The 12,422-nt window shown below is 39.7% G+C and overlaps 1 protein-coding gene and 1 pseudogene across 1 annotated transcript; both read right to left on the bottom strand.

The window, feature by feature from the left end:
- Positions 1–1,941: 1,941 nt before the first annotated feature.
- Positions 1,942–2,927, bottom strand: LOC134331861 (vitellogenin-like; annotated as a pseudogene).
- Positions 2,928–4,676: 1,749 nt separating this feature from the next.
- Positions 4,677–6,453, bottom strand: LOC134331308 (vitellogenin-like). The gene is made up of 6 exons (XM_063012660.1): positions 6,414–6,453; positions 6,296–6,316; positions 6,070–6,221; positions 5,732–5,983; positions 4,908–5,069; positions 4,677–4,829 (listed from the first exon to the last, which is right to left on the bottom strand). Exons 1-6 carry the CDS (start codon positions 6,451–6,453, stop codon positions 4,677–4,679), a joined length of 780 nt encoding a protein of 259 aa, XP_062868730.1.
- Between the last annotated feature and the right edge of the window lie 5,969 nt (positions 6,454–12,422).

The raw sequence follows: 12,422 nt of genomic DNA, 5'->3' as shown, positions 1-12,422 counted from the left end.
CTCCCAGGACCACTACAGAGCAAGTATTATTTGGGTGGTGGATCATTCTCAGCACTGCACTGACACTGACATGGTGGTGGTGTGTTAGTGTGTGTTGTGCTGGTAGGAGTGGATAAGACACAGCAGTGCTGATGGAGTTTTTAAACACCTCACTGTCACCGCTGGACTGAAAATAGTTCACCTACCAAAAAAATATCCAGCCAACAGCTCCCCGTGAGCAGCATCCTGTGACCACTGATGAAGGTCTAGAAGATGACCAACTCAAACAGCAGCAATAGATGAGCGATCGTGTCTGACTTTACATCTACAAGGTGGACCAACTAGGTAGGAGTGTCTAATAGAGTGGACAGTGAGTGGACACGGTATTAAAAGAACTCCAGTATTTAAAAACTCTGATCCACTCATACCAGCACTACACACACTAAGACACCACCACCATGTCAGTGTCACTGCAGTGCTGAGAATGATCCACCCCCGAAATAATACTTACACTGTGGTGGTCCTGTGGGGGTCCTGACCATTGAAGAACAGGGTGAAAGCAGGCTAAAAAGTTATGTAGAGAAACAGATGGACTACAGTCAGTAATTGTAGAACTACAAAGTGCTTCTATATGGTAAGTGGAGCTGATAAAATGGACAGTAAGTGTAGAAACAAGGAGGTGGTTTTAATGTTATGGCTGATCAGTGTATGCTTAGATTAAAGCAAACAGATAAAAATGTTGATGTTGTGCCTGTGTAATTTTTTGTAAGTGTCCAATGTTTACATGAATGCCTTTTGTAACTGTTCTAGGAGTCTGCAGCCATGTTTGTTTACAGTACTATGAAAACTGCCTATTATTATCCCCTATTTAGTCTGAGGCCAGTATTTGACCACCTGAAAAACATGAATCTCTAGTGCTTTGTGAGCAGCTACCCTGAGCTACTTTCTGTGTTTATTATGAAAAAATTATACGATGTGTCAACTACATTTAAACAACTTCTTGGGTAAAAATATGGTATTTATTCCCAAATAAGTTTTTATTTTCCTTTTGATAAAAAGCTGGTGGGTGTGTAACTTTGGTCTTTAATGGAAATGATGGCACTTTTTGTCAGTCTGAGGAGCAAATGTAGTCTGGCCAGCCAGTAATTACTAGTAAATGAATTTGTTATTTATTTATTATATTTTATTTATATACTATTTTCTATTTATAAATTTATGAATATTCTGTTTATTATATGAATGTAATCCTTTTTTGGGCCAATATTAACAACAAATAAAGAAATACACTGACGAGGCATAACATTATGACCACTGAAAGGTGAAGTGAATAACTCTGATCTATTAAAAGTGGTCCAAGAAAGGAACAGTGGTAAACCGGCGACAGGGTCATGGGCGGCCAAAGCTCGTTGATGCACGTAGGGAGAGAAGGCTGGCCCGTGTGGTCCGATCCAACAGACGAGCTACTGTAACTTAAATTGCTGAACAAGTTAATGCTGGTTCTGATAGAAAGGTGTCAGAATACACAGTGCATCGCAGTTTGTTACATATGGGGCAGCTAAAAGGGGATCAACACAATATTAGGCAGGTGGTCATAATGTTATGCCAGATCGGTGTATATAAATGTACAGGTGGCACTCAGGTGGCACTGCAGTATGCAACCACTGCTGGAATCCAGGGGGTATCTACACACAAGTATGATTGGCAGTGTCTGGGCGGAGGGTGGCTGAGGCCTCAGATGGATTTGCATCCTGTCCAATTGCATTGTGTTATTGCATTGCGCCAAGCGATTCCGGGAAAATCAGACCCACCATAACCCTTACCAAGATAAAGCAATGGTAAAGCATGAAGATAAAACTAAATAAATGTACATACATTGATACAGTTTACTGAGCTTTTTTTTATTTCATTTTATATACACGTTATTAACTGAGCTGTCCTTATCAATGATCATTTAGCCATTTCTCAATAATGGCACGAATATCCAAATTCTTCAATGCTTCCATCTGTATCAGTGGGTAGAGAAATAGGAAGAGATACAGACTTTGACAGTGTAACCTAGAATGGAATGAAGAATAGAAACAGTTTTAAAATAGAATTGCACATATTACAGGCTTACTTCATGCCACACTTCAAAAATAATACTGCTTACCTTTGGATACCTCACAATAATGTTAATTGATGCTTGAGTTGGCAATGCAATAGTTGCGTCAATTGTGTTTTCAGTATTATCTGCTCTATCAACGTTAATTCCAGAAATATGGTAGGGATGTACTCATATACCCTATCAGAAACAGAAAGTAAAATTAATTAAAATCCTTAAAATAGTTGCACACACTACATTGTATGTACTGTTTTGAAAGTACCTTTTGCCATAAGAATTGAGAATGGTTGCTAGTCTTGGCTGGCTGTTCCACTTTAGCTCAAAACGAGCAGCAGGGTTTGACTCCTGGAGACCAGCCTCAGCCTTCACAGATGCAGAATATTCTTGGCACGCTGTACCAACAGCAACCTTGGCCTTAAAAAATACGTTTTTGTTTAGTGTAAACAATACTGTTTTATTTCTATGTATTTATTAATTATAACAGCCTAGAAAGAACAATTTTACAGAAAACTTACAGCAACTGTATGCTTGCTTGGCAGTACACCATCTGCACATATCTTCCATTTTTCATTTCCAGCGATGGAAGCAAACACAACCTGTACCCTTGTAGGCTTGTCCAAGTAAGCAGCAATTTGGCATCCCAGTTTGCGGTCAGCTCTAACAACACAATAGCAAATGCAGGCGGAATTGCATCTCCAAGGAATCTGACCTGCAAGTGTAAACAAACAACAGTAATTCTTATAGTAAGATAAATGTATGGTTCTTTTGGCTGGCCACACAACATCAGATTTTATTTTACCTTCCTCTGAATGGTCTCAATGCTGGATGCACTGCTGGCCTTTGACATTCCCTGTAGTGCCAAGTACATAAACACATATGTGTTAAGAACAACAGGTGTTCAAATATTTTATGTCAATGTATTATTAATTGTCTTGCAGAAAAGCTACAGATGTATTAAAATTAGTTTAAGGAATTATTACCTGATCCTTATGGAATTTCTGGAATGGTCCATATGTACTGTTAACCTAAGAAATAGTAATAAAAAAATTTTTAATATAACATGAAAAAGGAAATATATTTTACATCTATCTATCTATCTGTCTGTCTGTCTGTCTGTCTGTCTGTCTGTCTGTCTGTCTATCTATCTATCTATCTATCTATCTATCTATCTATCTATCTATCTATCTATCTATCTATCTATCTATCTATCTATAAGGCAGCACAGTGGCTCGATAGGTAGCACTGTCACCTCACAGCAAGAACGTCCTGGGTTTGTTTCCCAGGTGGAGCGGTCTGGGTCCTTTCTGTGTAGAGTTTGCATGTTGCACTGGGCGAAAGGTAGGAAACACCCTGGACAGGTCATTAGTCCGTCACAGGCCAAACTTACACACACAAACCCTTACACACACTCTCCTACAGGGGAATCCAGGCCCTTCTTGTTGTGCAGTGACAGGCTACCCACTGAGCTACTGTGTCCACCTATATACATTATATACGTACACTGATCAGCCATAACATTAAAACCATCTTCTTGTTTCTACACTCACTGTCCATTTTGTCAGCTCCACTTACCATATAGAAGCACTTTGAAGTTCTACAATTAGTGACTGTAGTCCATCTGTTTCTCCCCCTTTCATGCTGTTCTTCAATGGTCAGGACTCTCCCAGGACCACTACAGAGCAGGTATTATTTAGGTGGTGGATCATTCTCAGCACTGCAGTGACACTGACATGGTGGTGGTGTGTTAGTGTGTGTGTTGTGCTGGTATGAGTGGATCTGACACAGCAGCGCTGATAAAGTTTTTAAACACCTCACTGTCACTGCTGGACTGAGAATAGTCCACCAACCAAAAATATTTAGCCAACAGCGCCCCATGGGCAGCATCCTGTGACCACTGATGAAGGTCTAGAAGATGACCAACTCAAACAGCATCAACAGATGAGCGATCGTGTCTGACTTTACATCTACAAGGTGGACCAACTAGGAGTGTCTGATAGAGTGGACAGTGAGTGGACACGGTATTTAAAAACTCCAGCATCGCTGCTGTGTCTGATCCACTCATACCAGCACAACACACACTAACACACCACCACCATGTCATTGTCTGTGGGGGTCCTGACCATTGAAAAACAGGGTGAAAGCAGGCTAAAAAGTATGTAGAGAAACAGATGGACTACAGTCAGTAATTATAGAACTACAATGTGCTTCTATATGGTAAGTGGAGCTGATTAAATGGACAGTGAGTGTAGAAACAAGGAGGTGGTTTTAATGTTATGGCTGATCAGTGTACAAGTACATATTGAAATGAAACAATGTTCATCCAGGACCAGGGTGCAACATAGAACAAAAAGTGCAAGACAATACAACAGTAAAACAACAGTACAATAAATACAAAAGACATTTCTAATCTAATAAGCAATTAAAGGAGACTAGAGGCACAATTAAATGCAAAGTGTAGTGTTAGACAGTACATGGTACTGAGAAAATTGATAAGTGAGGTAATAAAACATATTCTAATATACAGGAAGCAGCACAGGGGTTTTTTAGCAGCAGAGATATAAAAAACATGAACGTATTAAGTAAGAGCCGTTAGATCTTACTTGGCTTTCATTTGAGCTGCTCCAGTAAATGTATTCATAGGTGAGAACTGATGAACCTCTTCAACAGTAGCCTCAGAAACCATAGCCCCGGTATCAGTGGGCTTCATGATGTAAGAGTAGATTGCTGTTCCAGTCAGACTCTTAAGCCTCTAATGTTTAAAAAATAGTTATGTTATGCATTTCACTTTCGCTAATGTGTGTGCAAAGAGGATAACATTTGATCTTACATTATGGCCTTCAACACAGGTCTCAGTGTACGCTAAACCAATATCCTTGACGATTCTCTCGTGGCAGTGGGTCAAGTCTTTGGATTTTTTTACAACAATCTGATGAGTCTTTATATCTTCACTGATCAAGTAGTGAGTCTTGCAAACTCCATGAGGTCCAGCATTAGAGAATGAAATAAAAAAAATATATATTAACAATATTAGACAATGCTACACAGCTAGACTTGGACGAGTGCTTTTACACCGACCAGGGATAACATCATGACTACTGACTGGTGAAGTGAATAACACCGGTTATCGATTCATCACGGCACCTGTTAGTGGGTGGGATATATTAGGCAGCAAGTGAACATTTTATCCTCAAAGTTGATGTGTTAAAACTGCAGCTCTTGTGGGATGTTCCTGGTCTGCAGTGGTCAGTACTATCTAAAGTGGTCCAAGGAAGGAACAGTGGTAAACCGGCGACAGAGTCATGGGCGGCCAAGGCTTATTGATGCACGTGGGGAGCGAAGGCTGGCCCGTGTGGTCCGATCCAACAGACGAGCTACTGTAGCTCAAACTGCTGAAGAAGTTAATGCTGGTTCTGATAGAAAGGTGTCAGAATACACAGTGCACCGCAGTTTGTTGCGTATGGGGCAGCAAAAGGGGGACATACACAATATAGGAAGATGGTCATAATGTTATGCCTGGTCGGTGTATAAAATTGACTGTAGTCTTAAAAGACCCTGCTAAAACCCTGTTGGATAGAAAAATGGATGGAAAAAGTATCCTATCTAAATTGCTAAAGATTTTATCTAAACAATAAGCTATACTATTTTCCTTACCTCATGCAGCTCATAGACATTTTGGATCTTTTTGAGGTTGAGGTGAAGGATGTTGAGGATACTTCTGTGCAGATTCATGACAGTAGCAGAGACTCCAGCAGGGGCAAATACCTTACCCACCACACCTTGGTCATACTCGAATTTGATGGGAATCACAAGCTGATCTTTCAGTGCTGAGGTGAGCTTAGCAGCAGGAATGAAAGAATCCTGGGGCCAGATGCCAGCGTACTCAAAGAGTTGAGGGTCCGAGAGCTAAAATCAAAATAAGATCTAAACTAGTTAGGTTTCATCAGTTCTGTACAAGTCTGTTGTATATTCGCAATGCTAACTTACATTACCTTCATGAGATAGGTATTTTGAGCCACAGCACTGATGAGAACCTTGCTGCTGACTTTGATACCAGCCTTGCCCAGACCCTCTTGAGGCAGACCGCCCAAGAGCAGACCCTCATACTTGTACACATAGGTCTTACCGGCAGCAAATTCTGGAACTAAAATGATATTTCATAGTAAATTTCTATAAAAATAATATAATCATCACAATAAACAAACTAACTTCACTTACCAAGATTTATCTGATGACTTGCTAAATAAAGTAACAAAAAAGGTAACAAAGTTACAAAGAAGTCATGTAATATAATGTTTTGTTACACACAATTATGAATATGTTTAAATCGACATACCCACAAGGGCCAGAGTCAACGCAAGCACAACAGCTCTCATGGCTGATTGTGATGAATCCACAGAGACACTGACTTTTCACATTTTCCCAACTAAACAGCCAGGTGAATAATTAACCTAATCATTAATCAGAAAGATGTACTTTCAACAAATTTGCCCCAAAAAATAAAAATCAATAAACGGTCGGGTTGACTTGACTTCCAGTTATATTCATTGACAGCCAAAATCTACAATGAAGTTCCACTGATTGCTTCATTTATTTCTGTTTAATAAGAACAACCAAAAAGATTTGAAATTCTCTTAACAAAGCATACATTATAAAAACAAATTCTTATCTTATTACTTCAATCGAGGGTTTCTCCCTTTTCTCCCCCTTTAGCACGTCCAATTGCCCAATTTGCATCACGCCTCCTCTCTGCCTCTGCCGATCCCTGCCCTGACTGAGGAGATCGAAGTTAACCCACTTCCCCTCCGACACATGAGCAGCAAGCCGTATGCATCTTGCCACCCACACATTGACGAGTGTTGAGCCACCTAGCGTTGTGTGCGGAGAGACACACCCTAATATTTTAATGGTTAGCTTTTACAACCCCAAATCAGAAGAAGTTGGGGTCCCAGAAAAAAAATTTTGACATAGGGAGTGGTTTGCTGGGTGAGAGTGCTCGAACAACAGACACAAACCGAATTAAAAAAACTTATCAAAAAAAAGGCAGCTCCATAGTTGGGTCTGAACAGGACTTGCCCTGAAGGTGTTTCGACAGAGCACCTTCGGTCATAGACTGATTCCTCCCAAATGCAGGACTGTACGCTACAGGAAATCTTTCCTTACAACTGCAATCAGACTGTTCAACAATTTATAATAATTCATAATAATTTATAATAAATACCTACATTATTGTATTCTATGCATGCACCATAAGACTAATGTTTACATGTATATAGAATCTTGTTTTAGAATCTTGTTTTTATACTGTTAGTGAATGTTGTATGTATGTAAGAAGTTGTTTGTTGATGTGAGCTGCTGTAACAAAGGAATTTCCCTCAAAGGATCAATAAAGTATCTATCTATCTATCTATCTATCTATCTATCTATCTATCTATCTATCTATCTATCTATCTATCTATCTATCTATCTATCTATCTATCTATCTATCATCTATCTATCTATCTATCATCTATCTATCTATCTAAGAATAAAAAAGGTTAAGAATCACTGTTGTAGAATACACAATGCGGCATTTGAATTTCTTCCTCTTTTTTTCCCTCTACTTTTTACATGTCAGACATCCAGTACATCGCACAAGTTACCTGTGAATGTGACTTTACTGCACAATGGATGAGGATTACAAAACAGTACAAAACAGTAAAATAAAACTATCTGCAGTTCAACATTAACAAACAAAGGAAACTGTAGTGGATATCTGATATGTAAGGGAGTCTCTGAGGCCGTTCACCATTCAGAAGAATGTTTAGTTCTACAGGGGATGCACTTGAATGACAAGCTGGTCTGGACCGACAACACAAATTTTACATGGAAGACCAATGCAGGACGTTCTTCTTTTAAAGGTTAAGGACCTTTAGTGTCAGTAGGCTACTGGGATGGTACTATTAGTCTGTTGTTGTCAGTATTATGTGATGGGGAAGAAGTGCCACTGCAGGGAACGCAAAGCAGTGCTAAATTGACCAAAACGTAAATGGTTGAAAAAAGCAAATGGTTTATTCCATACATGGCTTAATATGGCTTAAAATCTACAGACAACAGAAAGCACTGTTGGAGATCTCAATTGATCTGGCTGTGTTCCTAATCACACACTTTTTTTTATTTGCAATTGAAAAAGTATTTCGAGTAGTACACATGGGGTTCAAGACACAGCCAGTGTAAGACAAGATTTTATAGACTTTTTGCTTGTCTATGCCATGCAACAATTTAATTCAATCACTACATGTTATAGACTTACATTTTATATTTTCCCCAGTTATTCAGCATTTAGTGTCCCTGAAGTTGAAAAGTTGAAAATATATGTACACATCTTCAAACTACCATCCAAGGTGCTTCGCAAGTTCTACACCTGCACCATTGAAATTATATAACGGGAAACATCACAGCCTGGTTCGGAAACAGCACCAAGCAGGATAAGCAGGCTCTCCAGAGGGTGGTGCGTTCAGCTTCCTGACCTGAAGTCCATATACAGGAAACGGTGCTGGAAAGGGCCAGGAGGATAGTAAAGGACCCCAGTCATCCCAGTAATGGACTGTTTTCTTTGTTATGGTCTAGGAAGCATTTTCGTGCTCTAAAAGCCAAAACGGAGAGGATAAGGAGGAGCTTTTTTCCACAAGCTATTCGAGTCTCAAAAAATAGCATTCAGGACTAATTTACACAACTTACACAATCTTATTTATATATATATATATATTTATATATACAGTGTATCACGAAAGTGAGTACACCCCTCACATTTCTGCAAATATTTCATTATATCTTTTCATGGGACAACACTATAGACATGAAACTTGGATATAACTTAGAGTAGTCAGTGTACAGCTTGTATAGCAGTGTAGATTTACTGTCTTCTGAAAATAACTCAACACACAGCCATTAATGTCTAAATAGCTGGCAACATAAGTGAGTACACCCCACAGTGAACATGTCCAAATTGTGCCTAAAGTGTCAATATTTTGTGTGACCACCATTATTATCACTGCCTTAACCCTCCTGGGCATGGAATTCACCAGAGCTGCACAGGTTGCTACTGGAATCCTCTTCCACTCCTGCGTGATGACATCACGGAGCTGGTGGATGTTAGACACCTTAAACTCCTCCACCTTCCACTTGAGGATGCGCCACAGGTGCTCAATTGGGTTTAGTCCATCACCTTTACCTTCAGCTTCCTCAGCAAGGCAGTTGTCATCTTGGAGGTTGTGTTTGGGGTCGTTATCCTGTTGGAAAACTGCCATGAGGCCCAGTTTTCGAAGGGAGGGGATCATGCTCTGTTTCAGAATGTCACAGTACATGTTGGAATTCATGTTTCCCTCAATGAACTGCAGCTCCCCAGTGCCTGCAGCACTCATGCAGCCCAAGACCATGATGCTACCACCACCATGCTTGACTGTAGGCAAGATACAGTTGTCTTGGTACTTCTCACCAGGGCGCCGCCACACATGCTGGACACCATCTGAGCCAAACAAGTTTATCTTGGTCTCGTCAGACCACAGGGCATTCCAGTAATCCATGTTCTTGGACTGCTTGTCTTCAGCAAACTGTTTGCGGGCTTTCTTGTGCGTCAGCTTCCTTCTGGGATGACGACCATGCAGACCGAGTTGATGCAGTATGCGGTGTATGGTCTGAGCACTGACAGGCTGACCTCCCACGTCTTCAACCTCTGCAGCAATGCTGGCAGCACTCATGTGTCTATTTTTTAAAGCCAACCTCTGGATATGACGCCGAACACGTGGACTCAACTTCTTTGGTCGACCCTGGCGAAGCCTGTTCCGAGTGGAACCTGTCCTGGAAAACCGCTGTATGACCTTGGCCACCATGCTGTAGCTCAGTTTCAGGGTGTTAGCAATCTTCTTATAGCCCAGGCCATCTTTGTGGAGAGCAACAATTATATTTCTCACATCCTCAGAGAGTTCTTTGCCATGAGGTGCCATGTTGAATATCCAGTGGCCAGTATGAGAGAATTGTACCCAAAACACCAAATTTAACAGCCCTGCTCCCCATTTACACCTGGGACCTTGACACATGACACCAGGGAGGGACAACGACACATTTGGGCACAATTTGGACATGTTCACTGTGGGGTGTACTCACTTATGTTGCCAGCTATTTAGACATTAATGGCTGTGTGTTGAGTTATTTTCAGAAGACAGTAAATCTACACTGCTATACAAGCTGTACACTGACTACTCTAAGTTATATCCAAGTTTCATGTCTATAGTGTTGTCCCATGAAAAGATATAATGAAATATTTGCAGAAATGTGAGGGGTGTACTCACTTTCGTGATACACTGTATATATATATATTAGGGCTGTCAAACGATTAAAATTTTTAATCGCGATTAATCTCAGAATTTCATATAGTTAATCGCGATTAATCGCATTAAAAAAAATCTGTGTAAATGTTATAGAAAACAAGGATTTTTAAGTGAAATGTTACAATTAAAATGGTGAACACATTTTATGCTAAATGTACTGATGTTAAAAACTGCTGGGACAAGAGAAAACTGTAAGGGAGTTTATTCACTCACATACTAGGCAGTAAATGTCAGATTGTAGGTTAGAATTTCTCCATCAGCAAACATTGTAGATCAGCGGTGCTTTAGGTGGGATAAGGCGTAGTTATTGTATCAGACTTGTCTGTGGTTGTATCGTGACGATGGTTTGATGGACGTTTCTACACGAAGTGAGTGTGTTTTGACCCTTTGGGGCTTCCATAGTTCATGAACTAACGTGCTCGACTCAGCTTTCCGGTATTCGGTACAGAAGAAGAAGTTAATTAAGTGTAATAAAGTGTTCTGCTCCCGACAACTTGTGAATATAGCGTGTATTTATTTCTTTATTATGCAAGTGCATCACTACCACGATCGGTTACATTATGTTAACAAACCGCAAATGAAAAACGGTGGCAAGTCCGACATTAAAACGTTTGTTCTACCAGTCAAGTGTCAACATGAACTAGAATTTGCGTTAATGGCACTAATTTTTTTAATCGCGTTAAATTGAGGTCGCGTTAATGCGTTATTATCGCGTTAACTTCGACAGCCCTAATATATATATATATATATATATATATATGTAGACAAATGTATGTGTATATAAGTATATGCGTGTATACAGTTTATATATATATATATATATATATATATACAGTGCCATCAGAAAATATTCACACCCCTTCACTTTTTTGTTACATTACAGACATATTTGAAAACCTATTTGAGTATAGTTTTCTTTTAAAAGATCTACACGAAATAGCCCATAATGACAAAGTAAAAACATGTTTTTTGTAAATTTTTGTAAATCTAATAGGTACATAAGTATTCACACCCTTTGCTATGACACTCAAAATTGAGCTCAGGTGCATCCAGTTTACACTGATCATCCTTGAGATGCTTCTACAACTTGATTGGAGACCATCTGTGGTAAATTCAGTTGATTGAACATAATTTGGAATGGCACACACTTGTCTATAAAAGGTCTCACAGTTGACAGTGCATATCAGAGCAGAAACCAAGCACTGAAGTCAAAGGAATTGTCTTTAGACCTCCGAGACCGGATTGTGTCAAGGCACAAATCTGGGGAAGGATACAAAAAAATTTCGGCAGCATTGAAAAGCACTGTGGTCTCCATTATTCGGAAATGGAAGAAGTTTGGAATCACCAGAACCCTCCCTAGATCTGGCTGCCCGACCAAACTGAGTAATCGGGGAAGAAGGGTCTTGGTCAGAGAGGTGACCAAGAACCCAATGTTCACTAAGCTCCAGTGTTCCCTTGTGGGGATGTTTTTCTGCGGCAGGAACTGGGCGATTAGTCCGCATAGAGGGTAAGATGACAGCAGCCAAATATAGAGATATTCTTCAAGAAAACCTGCTCCAGAGTGCTCCGGAAAAACATTTCTATATTTTTTTGTATAGTATATATTTTGACTATTTTGTAGTTTTTGTAATTACTGTGGCTGAGCAGTCACTAAAGCATTTCACTGCCAGTTGTACTGTGTATGACTATGTATGTGACAAATAAACCTTGATTTGATCTGATTTGATTTGGAGAGAACTTACCAAACTCCGCACAGACAGTGACCAGAGGTGAGAATCATACCCAGGCCAAAACTTATACTGCTGTGTGCCACATGCCAGCAAATCAAGAAATAAAAACAACTGGTTTTTATTATTATTCACACTCATGCACGAAATGTTATAATGTATTAATCATGCAGTGTTGTTAAAACACCATTATAATAATCATAATCACTGACAACGTAATTATTATCTGGTTTATTATCTGTGCTTTTC

Source organism: Trichomycterus rosablanca, chromosome 17, assembly GCF_030014385.1.
Source record: "Trichomycterus rosablanca isolate fTriRos1 chromosome 17, fTriRos1.hap1, whole genome shotgun sequence".
Taxonomy (NCBI): Eukaryota; Metazoa; Chordata; class Actinopteri; order Siluriformes; family Trichomycteridae; genus Trichomycterus; species Trichomycterus rosablanca.
Note: the sequence above shows the minus strand (reverse complement) of the source record. Positions and strands in the feature narration are given on the sequence as shown.